Here is a 19346-nt window from a genome sequence, read left to right as displayed (position 1 = left end):
AAACCATGACAAGCAACATGATGTTTTACATCTAGGACTTGGCTCCCAGCACAGCTGTCAGCCCAACAAGTGTTTCTCCATGGGTTTGCAGTTGATCTCATGTGGTGTGATAGCCTGTTAACAGACTGTAAATTTACCCAAAGTATTTCTGCAGCAGCATTAAAACCCTTCCTGACTCAGTGTGCTAGTGCTGTGTGTGTGTGTGTGTGTGTGTGTGTGTGTGTGTGTGTGTGTGTGTGTGTGTGCGTGCGTGCGCGCGCGCGTGGGGCCGGGGCCACTTCATAACTGTCAGCCCCGCCCCCCGATGCCGTTGCGCCTCCCCCATTCAACAAGACGCACTATCGTTTTATTCTTCTTCTCTGTTGATCCCGTCCATCCTATTCTTCATCAGCTAAAACGATCACAAACTAACTAATAATTTAAAAAGTACTGTAAACATGGCTTACACGACCGCAGGCGGGACTAAGAAGAAGGTCTGCTACTACTACGACGGTATGGGATATCCTGGTGTCTGAATATGAGGAGCCCAAATTGGGGCATCTGGCAGGCTAACGCTAGCCGCTTAGCTAGTACTGTTGAGCGTTAACTGCACGGCTATTATCACAAGCTAGCTTAGCTAACGACCCACTTGCTAGCGTTAATAACCGCCGTTTGTGTGGCCTGGTGTTAACTAACGGCACCCTGCCTCTTGACATGTAGCGTTAATCTAAAGCACAGATAACGTTATGTACCTTGCAACACGTGTAAAGTGCCAGTGAGAATAAAAAAAATATAACGTAACATCAACTAAAATGATGCATGAGATGATGTCGATGTGAATGAGCTTAACACTGGTACAACACCACTCATTATATCAGCAGTTGCAACCACCAGACTTTACCATTAATTGCACCTCAACACATAATCCCCATGTTATTCCTATGGGCTTGGACACTTCAGGGAATGATTTTCCCAGAAATCTACACCTGCAGAATCAAAACTTATATTTCTGAGGCCATAAAATGGCATTTGCAACAATTTCATTCACGTTGTAGTCTGGCCTAATTGATGCGTACTCACTGAATTCAATGTTTATGCCTCTCTGAACCCAGATGAGCAACATTTCACAGGAGGGGAAGTCGCCCTGACCCAGAAACTGTACCCATTCCCAAAGTGTCACTTGGGATGTCCCGGCTTTCCTGTTTTTACGTTTTGGGAGAGATTTATTCATGTGCACAAATATTGACCAAGCTGTTCAAGATGATAGAAATAACATAAGCTTGTGCAAATAATTAGTCTACTTTTGAAATACTTTCCTTGTTTATTCACATTAAGTCCTGGAAGTCAGTGTGTTTTGCGTGCCAACATGGCCATCTGACACACACCTGTATAGCACACAAATTCAGTCTTAGCCTTAAAAGGGCTCTTGATGGTTTGCGTCTCTGTGGCTTTCAAGTATGTCATACTGCGAGTTGTGAATATGCTGTTTAACCTGTTATAATTCCCTTTGCAGGTGACATAGGAAATTATTACTATGGACAAGGGCATCCCATGAAACCACATCGTATCCGCATGACTCACAACCTACTCCTGAACTATGGACTTTACAGGAAAATGGAAATATATGTACGTTTCTAACCACTCTGATTTATTTATTCAACACCTTTTCTACATTACCTATTTCTCTGCAGTAACATTTTAACAGGACGCAAGATTTAAATGAAACAAACTCAATCAAACTGCTCTGATTCTTTCACTTTGCAGAGACCACACAAAGCCACAGCAGAGGAGATGACAAAATACCACAGCGACGATTACATCAAGTTCCTCCGATCCATACGGCCAGACAACATGCCAGAGTTCAGCAAGCAAATGCAGCGGTGTAAGTGATGCGTGCTTACGTCATGGCTTCCTCACGCAGGGTTCCCGCTGGTCAGGGAATTTCTGGAATATCATGGAATTTGGTGTATTCCAGATGGGGAAAGTCAGGGAATTTGATCAATTCTTTGCGGAAGTCAGGGAATATCAGGGAATTTTACAAATGGGTCACTTTACAGGAATATGCAAGTATGTATTTTACAGCTTGTCTTATACATTCATGGTATTAGATGGTGTTTTTCAGCTGTTTTAATATATTGTATGGACACCTTTCCACAGCAAGCACAAATGTTTTGGAAACCAGAGTTGTCTGAGCTGAAAAATAACATTAACAAACCAGGAAGGAATAATTGTTTTGGTCATGGAAGCGCCCTGATGTAGTCATGGAAAGTTATGGAAAAGTCAGGGAATTTTACATCAGGGCCGCAGTGGGAACCCAGCTCATAAGACAACACTTAGACCACACAAACACAAAGTTAAATTCCTCAATTAGCTCTTGTTCCTGTTTCGTTGATGTGCTCACATCAGTAATTGAATGATTTCTTGTTGATTTACATGTGTTGTGCTTCATTGCTCTCCCCTGCAGTCAACGTCGGAGAGGACTGTCCCGTGTTCGATGGCTTGTTTGAGTTCTGCCAACTATCCACCGGCGGCTCTGCTGGTAAGTTAAAGGAAAATATGTAACAAGTGAGCAGTTTGACAGGATGGGGGAGTGGCACCTCCCTTGTCAGCACAAAGATGAAATGCATCCCCCTCTGAGAGTCAAGATTTCAGGAAAAAATGTGAAGGAAATAAGCGATTTACCTACCCATCATCCTCTTTGTTACTCACTTAGTAGGGATGAGACACTCTGTTGCAGCTCCAATTTGTGATTTAGGTTGATAACGTGTGTGTTATTGCATACAAATCTTGCCTAGTGCAGCTTTAAAATATAGTTTACTAAAATACACTATATTCAAATACAAAATATTAATTTTGTGCTATTAAACCTTTTGTAAGAGTGTCACATTTTTCCAGTAGTGGGTATGTCATTTTGTCGCAAGGCTCTTTCGCTGAAAAAATCACTGTAAAATCACAATAACAGGGTGTAACATCATTCACAGCATACAGTCTGTTGACAAATCACTGTCAGCATCACTTCAGCATCACTGAAGAGCCAAGCCAGTCATTACAGCTGTGTTTGGTACCTTAGGATTTAGGGATTTGGCTTCAGAAGCGATGCTGGAGCAGACCGTGGGTGTTTGTGCAAGCTGTAGCGCTTGTGCCGTGCAATTACACATGCGTATATTTAAACCTGTGAACTTGTAACTGAAACGGATGTCTCTTTTGCACAGCGGGTTCAGTGAAACTGAACCGACAGCAGACTGACATCGCGGTTAACTGGGCTGGAGGACTTCACCACGCGAAGAAGTCCGAGGCCTCTGGGTTCTGCTACGTGAATGACATCGTCCTGGCCATCTTGGAGCTGCTCAAGTGAGTTTCACCGCCTGCCTGTCAAAAACATGACAGCATTTCCATTTCACACAATGAAATTACGCTGCCATTATGTCAGAAATATGCTCATGCTTGCTCAGGGCAGAAACATTGTCAAGTTGTTTTGTGAGTTCTGCACTTTCTCTTGAAAATACCAAACAGTGCAGCCTTTCTGCTTGTTCTAGCTCTGCGTGTGTTGTCCCTCATCCCCAGGTACCACCAGAGGGTGCTGTACATCGATATTGACATCCACCACGGGGACGGAGTGGAGGAGGCCTTCTACACCACAGACAGGGTCATGACCGTGTCCTTCCATAAATACGGGGAGTATTTCCCCGGGACTGGAGACCTCAGGGTGAGAGGCATCCTTCATTCTCACTTACATAGTTACTTAGATCATTCACGTTTTAAGTTGAGGTTTTTGTTTTCAGGTATGAAAACAACTAAAAGTGGGATTGATTGTGTGAAAAGCTCATAGGCAGTAGAGAAGAAGAAAAAGAACAGCAATACACATATCTGTACAATAAGAATGTAACACACAATATTAAGTGTTAAGTTGAAAATGTTTTGAAAAGGCATTATTGTCTTGTTGATCTGCTGTGGCACTTTTCACTCATTTTCACTCTCAAACTAATTATGGCACCTCTGTGATGAATATTCTCTCATTTGAAAATCATTTAGAGTATATTATTATATTATTTAGTGATTTATCCGTGTGCCTGTCTGTTATCCCTCATGTTCTCCAATGCCCTTCTCTGTTCTTAGGATATTGGAGCTGGAAAAGGCAAATATTACGCTGTCAACTTCCCGCTGAGGGATGGCATTGATGATGAGTCATACGAGAAGATCTTCAAGCCTGTGAGTATGCTGCTGTAAATCATGAAAATGGCAAATGGCACTCAGTATTATTGTCATTTTCAAAATACACTGGATCTGATGTAAAAATCCCTTATGCCATAACTGTAGTTAAGCACTTTGAAAGCTCTGAAACTTTGCTCAAATGTTAAAGTGTGGTTAAAGTGTAAACTATAGTGATCAAGTGAGCTCCTCCCATCACAGATGGCCTGTTGAATTAGGCCCAGGGATACATCAACACTAACTACCAGCCTCCAGGAACCACCTAGATTATCACTTTTATTACCCAGCATTCCAGTGCTTATACCTCAGTAACAGATTTAAGGTTGTGTGTCCTGACACTAGGCTTGGGCGATTGGGCGAATACATCAGGGATAGGTGATGAATTCAGGTGGAAATTAGCTTGTTCATTTAAAATGTAGCCTGAAAGTGCAAGACACTCAAATGGGGAAGTACACACAGGGACAAAAATCATGCTGAAACAGATTTTGAATGTATTTATAGCCAGCACAGAAGGTAGCCTAACGCACAACAACATTTCCCAGAGGGGTGCGCTGGTTTTGTCCTTGCTTCTGCTTCCCCATTTGAATGTCTTATGCTACTACTTCCTATTGTGAATGCATCGTGACCTGATAACTTGTTAATCAGTTTTTTTCTTGATTGATTTAAAATGTAAAAAAAAAGCCCCTTGTCTTTGCTCAATTAAAAGCTACATTTCAATTCAAGTCATTACGTCTAAACCGCACACACTTTCTGATTGTCTGTCGTCCCCCACCCGGCCTGGACGAATGCATCAGATCATCCAACTTATCCAACTCACGTGACTTACTGTGTAACTGTCCGTTGTGGCCCTGCAGGTGATGGCCAAGGTGATGGAGATGTACCAGCCCAGCGCCGTGGTTCTTCAGTGCGGTGCGGACTCGCTCTCAGGAGATCGTCTCGGCTGCTTCAACCTCACCATCCGCGGTAAGGACGCCTGCACGTTTACATGAACTTGTGGGATAAATGCTGTTATTTCCATGCGATGTTCAGACGGTTCTGGCCTGAGAATAGTCTTAAGAAACCAGGTGAACGCATTGTTGACTGCCATTCATCTAGCATCAACAACCGATGCTATAAGTATTACTCTGTACTCTATAACTCTGTCTTTACCAGGCCACGCCAAGTGTGTTGAGTACATGAAGTCCTTCAACCTGCCGCTGCTCATGCTGGGCGGAGGAGGCTACACCATTCGCAACGTGGCCCGCTGCTGGACCTACGAGACCGCTGTGGCTCTGGACACGGACATCCCAGACGGTCTGTCACTGATTCCACATCAAAATACCAGTTAATATGAATGATGCTATTGATAGGAATTTACACTAATTGTACTTGTGGTTAAATTAGGAAGTGATAGCCTAGAGGTTAGAGAAGTGGTCTTGTGACTGGAATGTTTTGCTGACTGACAGTGGAAAATCTGGGTGGGGGAAACTGAATGAGAAACTTAAAGCTTAAAAAATGAAATATATTGTATGAAACTGTTTAAATGACTACGGCAGTTGTAGCCTACCTGTAGATGTGGTGGATGCTCCTATCTAAAGTGCCTTACAGTATTATGAATGCAAACATTTTTATCATGGGAAGCCCCAGTGGGAATTGAACCCCTTACCCTGGCGATGTTAGTGCCATGCTCTGCCTATTGAGCTACAAGGCCACCACCCTACCTGTATCATCACGTGTTGTAAATTAGTAGAGTTTCATTTTATTTCAACTACTGTATGGCATCATTGTTACTCTGCTAGTGTCAGTTTCCAAAGCTCATGGGTAGGGTTGGATATCAAAAAACCTATTAGTACTGAACTGATTTTTGGTATCTATTAATTTTAAGGCATAAAAAAAGGTTTGGAAAGTATTGAAAAGCTTCAAACTTTTAGATTCTTAAAGTGATAACTTTTTTCATGAGAAATTCTTCTGAGGAAATCAGTGAACCATGGTCTGATTCTATTAAGAGAAGCAGAAGGCCTGTACAAATGCTATGCAGAATATAATTTACTCTATTGCGTAATGAAATGTGCTTTTATTCAGCAAAGAGAGGTATCAGAAAAGAGCATCAGCTGAGCATTTGAAATATGGATCTAAAAACTTCCAATAGTACCCAGCTCTGCAAGTCAGACTGCAGCACTTTTCACGGTTTACCTCCCTCTGCCCTCTTCAACCTGGGTGGCAGGGGGATCCGGGGATCGCTCTTGAGGGAATGTTATACGACTTCACCTCTAGAACGGGACGGCCCGGTTACTTCCTTACCCTGCAGGGAGCTGACGAAGCAGAATGTCTCTGCCACTGAGTGTGTGTAACGGAGAGAGAGAGAGAGGACATTATCACAGCCTGTCGAAAGGGCCAGCAGTTCTCTTAATGGAATTTCAGGACATTAACTGAACTCCTCACTCCTTTCAATATATCCTCCCCACAGTGAGGGATCGGTGTAGGCTATAAATCACATTAACAGGTGTGTTATCGCTCCTTTTTCATTCGAAAGGACAGATAATTTGACACTTTGTTTTAACATCAGCGTATAAATCTTTTAACAGCCGTGTTCATCTTGGCCAAGACGGTTCGCTTACTTTTCCCAATGATGTTTCTATTCCAGAACTGCCATACAATGACTACTTTGAGTACTTTGGGCCTGACTTCAAGCTGCACATCAGCCCCTCCAACATGACCAACCAGAACACACAGGAGTACATGGACAAGATCAAGTATGTGTCATAATTTTATAATAGCTTTTCTTAACAAAGTTTCAAAGTCATGCAAAAATAAACGGAACAAAAAATATATAGCATAGAGCAAAATATGGGTCCTGTTAGTATTTTCAACAATATTTTTATTAGTGATTGATTATGCAAAACGTTAGATATGATAAGATAGCGTCAATAGTGTATTTTTTTTTCTGGCCACCTTAATGGAAATTTACTTTAATTGTAACAGTCCACTGCAGGTTCCTATAATATAATTTCCTTGTATTGGGTTATTGAATGTGTTCCAGTGATCTCATGTTTGTTAATGAAATCTGTTATGTGCTGTTAACACGCTCAACCACCGCCTCATAACACACACCCTGCTGGTGACGTCACCACCTCAGCTACTGTAAAAGCCATGGAAAACGTAAATGTAAAGTGAAAATAAGAGTCTCCTATTTACATGTCAAATTAAGATGACAGGAGACAGCAGAAGAATAAGCTCAACTTCCTAGATCACCAACATTACAGGAAATAATGAGTGCAAGGGTGTCGGTGTATGGTGTAGTAAACAATGTATATGATGTGTATATATATGTAGTATGTATATGATGTAGTATGGCATTTGCTGGTATATAAAGCCCTTTGAGCCTTGACTGTGATAAAGGGCTATATAAATAAACAGGACTAGACTATAGAGTGCTTCACAATAGATGTAACAAATATTCCTGTGTCCTTTTGAAAGTTCATGTATGATAATTTAAGTACACCGTTCCATAGTTACTCTCAATATCGGCTGACCTGAATGCATTTCCCTTGTGTGTTTCATCATTCAGGCAACGACTCTTTGAGAACCTGCGGATGCTGCCTCACGCCCCTGGAGTGCAGATGCAGGCCGTCCCAGAGGACGCCATCCCAGACGACACGGTGGACGAGGACACAGAGGACCCTGACAAGCGCATGTCCAGTAAGAGGCCCTCCATTTGCCTAGAGCAGTGATTCTCAACCTTTTTCATATCAAGGACCCTAATTTAGTGCACATTTAGAGCCATAGACCCCCCCATTTGATGAGATTTTGTCTCTCTGACCCAAATCTGAGAATATTTTTATTGTTTTCCAGAATTCCATGACTATCTGTATTGTAGGTAGAGAGATAACAGAGAAACTATGAGCAAAACAGTCATTCTTCTACATTCTATAACTGTGTTGACTTCTTTTAAATGAAATAATGGTTGAAGTTTAACAATTCATCAATTTTCTGGGGACCCCCTGGAACCCCCTGAAGGACCCCTGGTGGTCCCCGGACCCCACGTTGAGAGCCACTGGCCTAGAGGATCCCTTTTGTAAAGCATGTACATGTGTTACTGTAACTGCTGATATTGCTCTGGCGTCTTGCCAAGCTCAACTTTCCGATCATGTGGCTGTTATCAGATGTAATATTGCTTCTCAGGTTGTGATCAGATAGAACGCTTTTTTCTCATGCTCAAACACAAAGTGCTGTGAGCGTTGCTGCTAACAGAGAGACCACGAGCTCAAAGAGCACAAGGAGCGTTGCATCATTTGCGTAAGTTTGACTACAACTTGCAACATTTGCTGAAAATACAAATGCACTGGAGAAAGTCAGCGATTGCTCTGCTTGCTCTCGAAAAAGAGGATGAGGAGCCAGTTCCAAAACCGAGGCTGTAGTTGCCATCACTCATTGAGAAACTGCAAGAATCTACTTACTTCCCTCTAGGCGCTTCTAATTTTGTCTCTGTCTGACATTGCCGTAATGTGTGATACAGCTATAAGTGAGATATGTTCACCTTGCAGCCCAGAGGGAGCGCCCCAAAACATGCTGCGTCCAAAACACAAGGCACATAGATTGGAGGAGATGCAAACCACTGAAAAAGGCTCAAGTATATTAAAAAAAAAATAAAGTCCTATGTGAAAGAAATGTCCTTATACTCCTTCACACAGCACACCCAGCATTAAAGTGAGATATTTACACCTCTGAACAGAAGCAATGCATTTACACTAGACCAGGGCAGGAAACTACCTCTTCTGTCCACGGGCCACATTGTCTAGTAAATCCCCAAATTGACCGAGCACTCTCACTATTTTACCGGCCAAGTAGATTTTTAGAACACAATAGGAGCGCCAAACGATGGTTGGTTACCTGCCAAAGTGGCTTGTAGGATAGATGAGCTTAAAAGCCTGAGCCAAAACAGCGGCAGGTGTAAATTCCCCCCCCCTGCTCAAGACATCTTTGCTAATTAAGCAGGCTGTCCTCTTCCACAACACTTCCAAGTCGCACAGATATGCACGCGTGTCTGTTAAACCATTGCAAATACGCGATAACGATAATGATGCTGCTATTGACAGTGCCAGGTAATCCGTCTTGGCTGTCATTGAAGACCTACCCTATCTAAGCGTGATGTTTTCTTGTCTCGCTGCAGTTCGAGCCTCAGACAAGAGGATAGCCTGCGATGAAGAGTTCTCCGACTCCGAGGACGAGGGAGAGGGAGGCAGGAGGAACGTGGCCAATCACAAGAAGGGAGCGAAACGGCCGAGAGTCGAGGAGGACAAGAAGGAAGGCGAGGAGAAGAAAGTTGGTGGGTATTCTGGCAGGCTTATTATTCTACAGTGGTGAAATGACATAAAAATATGTTAAAATCTGTTTTTTTGTTTTGTTATTGTTGTTTCTCCCTGCTCCAGAGATTAAAGAGGAAGAGAAAGCAAAAGACAGCAGTGCTGAGAAGACTGACTCAAAAAGGTGATAAAAAGCAACAGTGTTTCTATCAATATTTGTCTAAAAAGTGACATTTTATTTAGTCTTTACAGATATACAGTACGTGGTCCCAAGAAAATACCTAGATTTTTTTAATTTAATGTTTAATATTTGCTCACTTCTCTTCTGAGGCATTCAAATCTAGTCCTGATGATTCTATGCTGTTCTATATTGAGTTCAGAGATTTTGAAAGTGTGTGTATGTAATTTTATTCAAAAATGTATCTGGTTGACCCTTACCCAATAGCAGCTATAGTAGTTGTGTCTCTGCATTTATGTCATCTAATGGTGTTATTATGAACACCATTCGATTTTAATTCAGAATTTGACTGTAAAAGTTTAATTTGAAACGGCTATTCATTAGAAACCTCACATAATTCAACACACCATTTCCCATAACAAGTCTAAAGCCCTACAGTGAATCTCCAGCTGAAATGAGTTTGACGCTCATCATTCCTCATCTTTCTTTTGGCAGCATCAAGACTGAGCAGACCAGCAGTGCCTGAAAACATCTTTTTTTTAAAAATTGTTTTCTTGTTTTTTTTCCCACAACACAACGGTGCTATCCGCCCTCGAGGATCCAACTCTCAACTGACTCCACATCAGAAGCATTATATTTATTACCGATCTCCATATCCTAGCTGTAAATCTGTTGTGAACGTTAAGGTTTTCCCTTCTGTGTGTTGTAGCAGTGGATTTCTTGAATCCACCGATTCCAACTTGAATCTGCCATACTGCTTCCTTTGATACCATTTGAACGCGTTTATTCCAATGTGCTTCACCTTCTGAATGAAATGTCGGCTTGTTTTTAGAAAATTATGTGGTATAGGTCTACCCGTAGATTAACCAACAAGGATTTCATATGTTTAAAATTTGATATTTTGCATTTGCCAATAAAACTTTTTTATACTATTGCGTTGAAATGTGTTCTTCTGTGAGACTAGTACTGTTGTGTTGTACCCACAGATCCTGGATGGATAGAAATGACACTTCCTAGTGTATCAGGATAACTTCTTTTGGTGCACCTAACATGGCTTCCAGAGAGTTTTGATCATGAACATATGAAGTTAGAATGTTCATCACGACTGCCACTGGAATGTTCGGCCAAATGATGTTGTTGCCACGGTAACACACCAGCTTTCTGAGTCTCATTCACCAAATCAACACTGACTTCCATGACAAAATTATCAAAAATACTATGCCAGTTTATTGTAAGTGCGTCAGCCTGATGACCATTCAATAATGTATATAGATTTGAATCGGGGCTTACCTTTCTATCAATTCAATTTCTATGGTTGTACTCTTGTGTCATGGAAATATTCAGCCACACGGGGGCGACATAACCTAAAAATCCTCACTTAGTGCAAAGGGCATTGGTGTTTTGGTTCTTACCTAGAGTGGTAAGAGTGGTACGGCCCACTTCCGGACTTCTTCACTTTGTAAATAAACGTAGACGAACGAGTACACAGCTTTTTTTTTAATGTCTTTATACAGATACAGCATCTCCTGCATCACTTGAGGACAGATAGAGGCCGAGTGCTGCAGTGGGAAGCAGGAGCGCTAGCCCTGGTAATTGCTGTTGTCGTAAGGAGAAAGCTCTCCCCAAACTCCGTTCAAAAACTGGCAGTTAAATGTTTACACGCTTATCGGCAAGCGTACATACATAATAGAACATATTATAAGATCTTTGACGAATCAGTACTGTCTTCTGGTAAATTCGGCAAATAGACGATCCACCAAGAAGGACTTTATTTTAATAAAATTGCGATGTATATATATTGTTGACACTGCTCGCTACCGCCCACCAATGTAGCTACATTTTTGTGGAGGAAGATAGGGAGTAACAGTCGAACCAGTTCTAAAAGTTGACGTTTTATTAAAATACGTGCTGTTTGATGTATTGCATGTATGCCGAATTGAACGCTGGGTCCTACTGATTCCTAAAGAGTCTTAAGTTATGTTTTATCAGGCATGTATATGTCGTAATTATCAAGGAAACCTTAAACTGACAGATTTTTTAAATGGAGTTTGGTGTTTTGTTCTTGCCATACAAGACAGAACGGCTCGTGTCGGGGCTACAGGAGCACTGAGGACACGCAGGAGGCAGAATCATAACCAATGCTAATGGGAAGTGCAATGCAGCTGTTGCCCCAGGCTAAAGACATAGACTGCTCTGATGGAGAGGTATGTATTGTTGTTGGCTATAATGAGGTATGTAAAATGCACAGTTATGACAAGACTGTTTCAGTATAGCCTTTAGCCTAAGGTTTATCATTTGTTTACAGCCCTGCAGATCATACTTGAGCTAATTTCACATGCAGAAATTCAAGCTAGGCAAGCAGAGGAGCCATAAAAGATGAGCATCTGACTGAGGTAGGATACTACTTTTGAAGAGTGAGATGTTGGGAATTGAGTGGGAATGTTTTGGTTTACCCACATTCACCATCTTCTTCATCATCAAGGCATTCAGGGCCTCTGACCAAGGATGTAGTGGAGGGTAAACTCACCTACATCCACTTTACCCACCTTTTTATAGTCTTGATGGTGTGAATTCATATAAGGTAGTATCAACTGATGTAAATTACATGAGGATAGGGTGTTTTAGTAGAAAAAGAATAACATGAATCAATACTTTTCTGGAAATTTAACAGGATTTTGTTCATAAATGGTGGTTGTGATTCCTTATGATGATTTTTGACAGGTCATAAATACCCACCTTTATATTCACCACCACATTGCATTTGGGGATATTAGGTCCTATTGAAACAGACATCAGCCCCCCTCCGCCTTCCAGCTTCTTGAATAATAACAACCCATCCCCCTCTTGCAGATGCATGATTGCATAGAAAGCAGTATTGGTCACAAATTGATCTGCGTGCTAGACAGCGTCTCAGACCAAAAACTGCTCGATTCAGGCTGCTTATTATGGAGCAGATTTGTGTCTATCCATGCTGACTATGCAGTTCTCTACTTCCTCTTTCTGATCAGGACTACTAGGCCTGCTGAACTGAAACATTTGACACACAACTGAACAAAGTCGACCTCAGGCTCAACTTTGGTTATGCAGACAGTCATGGTTAAAAACAACACACTGTGATGTCAGCTACAGGCCAGCGGGTCCCAGAGTGGGGTCTGGGGACCTTCAGGGGTCCTTCAGGGGGTTCCAGGACCCCCAGCAGAATGAGGAATTGTATAATTTCACTTTTATTTCGTTTGAAGAAATCACAGTGAGACAAAGTTATAGGAATGGCTGTTCACTCTCCTCACTGTTGCCCAATTCTGTACCAAATCATATCTACTAACCAAGTATGGGTCCCTGGGATAAAATCTTACCAAATAAAGGTCCATGGCACCAAAGTGTGTCTGTTTTGGAGACCTTGACATTAAAACATTTGGGAACTTCTGGTCTGTGACAAGTCCGAAAGTCTTTGCTTGCTCAGCTTTAGCGGTGCACAACACTTCTGTTTCTAGTAGTTGATTATTCTGCAGCTTTTATGACCGATTATTTGCATTTGGCAGAGTGCATGCCATGTCTGCTGTGTATCAGTCATTAGGCATGAGCCCAGTGTTCATTATAAATACTAATCTGTTTTCGTCTGCTTTTGCTCAACATGGAAATAACTTTTACTTCTCTCCAATGAAACAGTTGTAAACGTCCAGCAATAGAGTTGAAAATAGTCTAAGAAAGGTCTAAAAAGGGCCAATCAACTTCCAAATTTGCAACCTATTTTCATTGAAGGTGAGTCTTGGTTGGCAGCGCGCTTGTCAACAGATCAGATGCCAAGTGAGAGGCTGCTACTGATTACAGGAGGCCAAGTTCCTGTCAGGATCAGCTGGGAGGTGAAGCTGAGCTGGGTGTTTTGGGCCAGTTCATTCAAAACTCAGCTTAGGACAGTGTGTGGTGTGGAGTGAGCTCACATGTCTTGCGCTTTTGTTGAGATTTAGAGATATTTAGTGTCAGAATACCGTATTTAAGTGCTTTTCTAAAGGAATCTTTTGCATATTTTTTGTCATATTACACGCAGAGTATTTAGGAATTTGCTTTTCTCATATCCTTCTCAGGTACAGGTAAACATAAATGTTCGCCTTTCGTAAAGTCCCATGTATGTCGAGCTTCATCTCTAACCACGAGGCCCTTCTGCTGGATGTATTTTCTTTTTCTTACTAATTCTGCTTAAATCAACTTGCAATCACAATTAAGCAATTTCCTCTTAAGTTACAATTAAGTCCTTGTCCAGCTTACTTTTTACTGCCATACTTGATTTTATGTGGCATAAAAACTCCCTGGATCCTGGACTTTGGACTCAAGCCACAGGGCTGCTGCACCTCAAATAAATGTCTTAGAATATGATTAATCCACTTAACCCTAGGTAAATCAAAATCAGAGTTATACTCCAGACAAGCGCCATTACTTTACACCAAATTACTGCCATAATACCCTGGAGTAATACTGTTTTGTTTCTCCACCAAGCCTGGGAAAGAAAAAAGACAGATGCTGCTCAAATTTTATTCACATTTATTTTTGCTTTTAGTGTGCTCACAGAAAATTAGAACACCTTAAGCAGAGGAGTTTAATAGCAATTTTTGTAAGCAAAGTTACATTCCATCTCTAAGTCAAATTGGTCAAAGCTTCTCCAGTATTTACAAAAGAAAAAGAGACAAGATGCTACACAAACATTGCATCTGATAGAGATTCCTTAATTTGTCAAAGACCACTGAAAAAGCATTGTCTGCTGTAATCAAAACATACCACAGTATATAAACAGTAACCATTCCACTTATCACAGCTTGGTTGAGTTCAAAATTGCTTAAAAGGTCTTCCAGGATGACTTTGTTTATTGTTATCTTACAAAATGAGCGGGTGGAAAAAAGAGCTGCAAACTTCATGTGCTTCTTGAGATCAAGATTTCATTTGTACAATAATCACAGTTAAAAACACCCCGCCTATACATACTTACACTTTATTAAGGTCATAAAACCAGCAATAAACAATAAAGCCTATACAACTTGTATTTCTACTGAATCACTGACTGGTACAGCTAATGAGAGGTGAAAAGCTCCTATGATTTTATATGACTTCCTAAAACCTAGCTCTGGGAATTGTATTTTTTGTTGTCTTATAGTAAAAATGACTTAGTGTTGTAAACCGCATGGTCCTCTCATGGCGTATAGATGTTGGTCTTGTGTTTTTTTTTTTAAGACTACTCTTTACATAATAGTCTGTGGCACATTTCCCAAGCACAAGGGTGCCACTTCCAAATCCTTTTCCCTTGCCCTCCCTCAACCCCCTTCATTTACATCTCAGCTGAATCCCCATCTCCTTCATACCATGGGCATGTCCATACATTTTGACAAGTTTACATTTTGTATAAAAATGCAAAAGGAAAAAAAAAAACATTTAATACTGATGAAAAAAATATATGGCAGAGTGTGGATGTTTTTATCTGTTTTACATATTTAAGCCACCCACCTCCCTAGCCCGTTGGAATGGAAGTAACAATGGACCGAGATGGGTTTTGTGTAAGGGGGAATGGAAACCAAAAACAAAAAAAAGAAAAGCTTTAAAATATCCCTGGTCGTAGACAAGTTCTCCAAAGCCAGGAACTGGCATCACTCCAACATACAAACAGGGAAATGTTCTTTGATTATCTTTTTTTTTCTCCTTTTTTATTTCTTCCATTTTGCCCTTTGCATCCTCGGCCTTATTCTGCAGCCTCGGCTGCGGCCGGAGCCTCTGGTGACGCTGCCTCCTGCGCTGCCGGGGCGGCCTCCTCCGTTTTGGGCGCCTCCTCGGCCGCCTTGGCCTCTGGCGCAGGCTCGGCCGGCTTCTCCTCTGCCTTTGGCTCCTCTGCAGGCGCGGCGGCGGCGGCGGCGGCCTTGGCCTCCTCGGCAGGTTGCTCTGCCGCTGCTGCCTCTGGCTTGGCCTCTGCCGGGCTCGCTGCTTCCTTGGCCTCCTCTGCAGCAGGTGCGGCTTCTCCCTCGGCGGGCTTGGCCTCCTCAGCTGCGGCCCCCTCTGTGGCCTCAGCCTTGGCCTCCTCTGTGGACGCGGCCGCCTCTTCGTTCTCTGCCCCCTCGCCGGTCTCCTTTTTGGTCTTCTTGAAAGAAAAGCCGCTGAGCTTGAAAGACTTCTTGAAGGAGAAGCGCTTTTTCTTCTTCTTGGGGGTCTCGTTGCTGGTGGAAGGCGTGGCGCCGTCCTCAGGCTTCGCCGCCGCCTCTCCCTCAGCAGCAGGAGACGCAGCCTCTACCTTCTCCCCATCTCCAGCCTCTGCCTTCTCAGCGGGCGCAGGCTCTGCCTTCTCTGCCTCCTCTTTGGGGCTCTCCTCAGCTGTGGCGCTGCCGTTGGCCTGCACCTCCTCCTTTCCTGCCTCAGCGGCTGCAGGAGAAGCATCCCCATTTGCTTTAACATGGCCGTTTTCCTAAAAAGAGAAGCAGCGCCTATTAATACCATGTAAAGAGCTGGCACAAATTCAAGAGTGTAAAGTCGACCGATGCCTCCTACAGACACAAGGGGCAGCAGACACCACAAAATCAATAGTGACAAAAGCACAGGCTCTTCCTTCAGTGTTATGAAGCCCGACCTGGGCTCAGTGTTTTCACTTTAAGCATGCTTACAGTGCAACAGAGACGTTGTTTAGGACCCGGCATCTAAAAACTAAACTCATGTATTAGTTTCAACAGTCCAACGTGTTATTTGTCCTGTTTTTGCCGAGAATATAATTCATATCATGAGCTGGACGGAGCGCAGTGCCTCGACTGGATCGCAAGGGGTCGGTGCCTAGTCGCTCCAGCAACGGAGCGCCAAGGCAAAGCAGCTGCTCATTAAAACAGCAGATGCTCATTAGTCCACCAGATCACGAAGAGCAGCGTTCAGATGCATTTCACTAAAAAATAAAATATAGATGGGCATTTGAACTGTCATCATCCGTATCAAACTTTAATAAGCAACAGCTAATAACACCAGCCTCTGTCTCACTGGAGCGCACAGTTGGGTACGAGGCTCTCCCCTCCAGTGTGATAGTAGCCTGCCATCTCCACTTTCTAGTCGAGCATCTGTAACAAAAGGCGTGGTGCTCAGACCGGAGAAAGCCATTGTTGGCGTCGTGCATCTTGTCTCGTTCCCCAACTTCCAAATGCATCCGAGCAACTCGATTTGCACCAAATCTCGAATGAACAATCCATTATTTTATCAAAATTTGTATTTTTTGGAGCGAATTGATCCATTTTACCAATAAACCAATCAACACATGGCTTCATTCTAATCCTACAATGTGATCACATTCACAGTGACTTTATCCAAACAAAGGATTCACCCACTGTACCACCGAGGTTTCCTAGTCAAAAACAAATTCGTATGTTATTTTGTTAATTTACCTCAAAATAAATCCTGAATTTTGACCCCGTGTTCGTTATTTCAGTGGGGGAAAAAATCGAAATAGCAAATGATCAACTGTTGCTCATAAACTATAATCTATTCTGATTTAAAATCAAGTCTTATCATTTAGTTCAAACTCCCAACGTGCATCTCCATTCAATCTATCCACAATTACGCACGGATTGCGCCGTTGAAGCGCAGCCCTCCAGAATGCCTATATTCCCCTTGATGAATGTAAAGATGGTTGTAAAATATCATTTACCTGTCCATTGGTCTTGGTTGGTGAAGCGGCAGCCTCTCCTGGCTTTTCAGCCACGGTTTCGCCCTTTGCAGCTGTCTTGGAGAATTGCGCTCCCATGCTTTTCGCTCCAACAAAGAAACTCAACCGATCCAAAAACGAACAAAGACCACAAGCCTCTTTCTTGAAACACCAGCTCTTTGCTGTTGCCCCTCTCTGGAAAAAGTTCACTGGAAAAAAATAAACTAAAGTCCAGTTGCAGTGAAGAAAATTTTTAAAATTGCAGAAAACACTGCCAGGTGAGGAGAAGTAATAAAAATCCCAGATTGGTGGCTGTGTCGCTGTAGACAGGCTGGAAAATGGAGAAATTTCCCTTGTTGCTAATAAGATGCGGAGTCCAACGCCCAAGTGCAGAGATGAATGGGCGCTCCGAGCGATGACGGCACCGCACTCAGATTCAGCCAATCACAGCCGCCATCCAGCGAGTGGGCGGGGTTTAGAAAAAGGGAGTGAACAATAGCTTGTAGCGCTGCCTTCACGAGGTGTGGGAAAAACCCCAATCCGTTGAAACTAAATGACAACATTTCACTGTAAATCAATGGAACGATGAGTCAAAGCAATGACGTGTTTCACACTATTGCAATTAAGATTTTAAGTCTCTGGATGTTCAAACACATAGAGTGGCTCTTACCAAACCGAATCATCATTTGTTTGTTTCGAAATTAAGGGCTTTGCCAATTCTTTAACAAATAATAGGAAAGCTATAAAAACATCCCAAATATTAGAAAAGATGATTAAAAATTGATGATAGAGATAATCTGTAAAAACAATTATATTGTGATGTTCTGTCTTCTTTCCCTCGTTTACGCTGTTCATTTATTTTATTGTTATTGTCTCCATCTTTATAATTGTATTTTTTGTTAGTTATTTATATTGTGGTTAGTTATTTTACAGTTAGAGATTGTCATGAAGGGATTTTTCATAATAAAATAATGTAAAAATGCTTTCACACCTTCTAACGTATTTGAAAACGCCAATCACCACTTAGAAGTTTTCTGTAGTTTTCATGTAGGCCTAATACATATATATATATATAGTGAGTGATACCTTTTGAGTTTATGTTTTACAGCAAATCAGAACTGCAACTTCTACCACAAACGACAAAATCCAGAAAGTAGTTGTGTCGTGCCACAGCGTATCAAGAGTTGTGATTATGTGATAAAATCATACGTTTTGTTGTTTTATTTGAAATGATTATATTATTCCCCACACCTGACTAGAGATATTGCCTCGTTGGTGACGTCAGAAGTCAGTAGGTCGGAGACATCAGGGTCCATGCCTCCTGAGATTTGAGGTGAACGTTATTCCCAACTAGGAAGCTGGTATCTACCATCTTTTCCCCGTGCCGTGAATGCAGCATTGGATATTGTAACATATCTGCAAGGATCAACTTGTCGTGGCTGCTAATTTTCTGTTTTACAAATTACTAAATTGTTTCAACTGCTCAACTGATGAGGCTTTTTTTATTTTTTTTAAATCTTTTGATGCTTTCAGAAGTTTGAATATTAGAAAGTTGATGCTTACCTAATTATGGATTTATCTGGATTAACTGAAGATGACATAATCATTGGTAACAGTTCACTTCTGCTTGGCGACTTTGCCATGATGATTGACGTTTATTGTAGTCGGTTTAACTGGATGCAAGCTGCCATCTGCCTCCACTGTCTCAGTACTTTCCACTTGCATGCTGATGTGTTGATTAAAATCCATCTCTACTTCATCACTATTACTCCTGTGCAATATCTATATGGGATTCAATAAGAATGGCAACATATTGCTTCAAATGATTAGTCATTATAGTAATCACCTGCACAGGTGAAGAAGAGTTAGAGCTGATGGCACGTTTGAGAAATATTGCCTTGATAACCTTTATCTGACAGGAACCTCATCCTCAGATATCATTATGAGGCTGAAAGAGGGTCACCTGGCTTTGTAGCCATTAATATCCGTCCCAAAACTGTAGTGTGGTAGCCTACATTTTATACAGAATAAATTAAATGAAGGAATA

At 42.0% G+C, this 19346-nt stretch overlaps 2 protein-coding genes across 2 annotated transcripts; one reads left to right on the top strand and one right to left on the bottom strand.

Annotated features, from left to right (window-relative positions):
• Positions 1-357: 357 nt before the first annotated feature.
• LOC139911646 (histone deacetylase 2) lies at positions 358-10556 on the top strand. The gene is made up of 14 exons (XM_071899205.2): positions 358-492; positions 1493-1605; positions 1744-1861; positions 2444-2518; positions 3192-3330; positions 3544-3685; positions 4096-4188; positions 5043-5151; positions 5341-5481; positions 6812-6920; positions 7736-7866; positions 9338-9493; positions 9597-9654; positions 10144-10556. Exons 1-14 carry the CDS (start codon positions 438-440, stop codon positions 10172-10174), a joined length of 1470 nt encoding a protein of 489 aa, XP_071755306.1. The 5' UTR covers positions 358-437; the 3' UTR covers positions 10175-10556.
• Positions 10557-14167: 3611 nt separating this feature from the next.
• On the bottom strand, positions 14168-17531 carry marcksa (myristoylated alanine-rich protein kinase C substrate a). Its single transcript, XM_071899232.2, has 2 exons — positions 17303-17531; positions 14168-16084 (listed from the first exon to the last, which is right to left on the bottom strand). The coding sequence occupies exons 1-2, from the start codon at positions 17396-17398 to the stop codon at positions 15371-15373; spliced, it is 810 nt and encodes a 269-aa protein (XP_071755333.2). The 5' UTR covers positions 17399-17531; the 3' UTR covers positions 14168-15370.
• Positions 17532-19346: the final 1815 nt, after the last annotated feature.

This window comes from Centroberyx gerrardi, chromosome 18, assembly GCF_048128805.1.
Source record: "Centroberyx gerrardi isolate f3 chromosome 18, fCenGer3.hap1.cur.20231027, whole genome shotgun sequence".
Lineage (NCBI taxonomy): Eukaryota > Metazoa > Chordata > Actinopteri > Beryciformes > Berycidae > Centroberyx > Centroberyx gerrardi.
This window is presented reverse-complemented; position numbering and strand designations above follow the sequence as displayed.

Excerpts from the sequence above, each read along its gene's own strand:
- LOC139911646 (XM_071899205.2), top strand. The coding sequence starts at position 438 with ATGGCTTACACGACCGCAGGCGGGACTAAGAAGAAGGTCTGCTACTAC. Across the intron at positions 1,606-1,743 it reads ACAGGAAAATGGAAATATAT|AGACCACACAAAGCCACAGC; the intron begins GTACGTTTCTAA and ends TTCACTTTGCAG. Across the intron at positions 6,921-7,735 it reads GAGTACATGGACAAGATCAA|GCAACGACTCTTTGAGAACC; the intron begins GTATGTGTCATA and ends TTCATCATTCAG.
- marcksa (XM_071899232.2), bottom strand. The coding sequence starts at position 17,398 with ATGGGAGCGCAATTCTCCAAGACAGCTGCAAAGGGCGAAACCGTGGCT. Across the intron at positions 16,085-17,302 it reads CAACCAAGACCAATGGACAG|GAAAACGGCCATGTTAAAGC; the intron begins GTAAATGATATT and ends TTCTCTTTTTAG.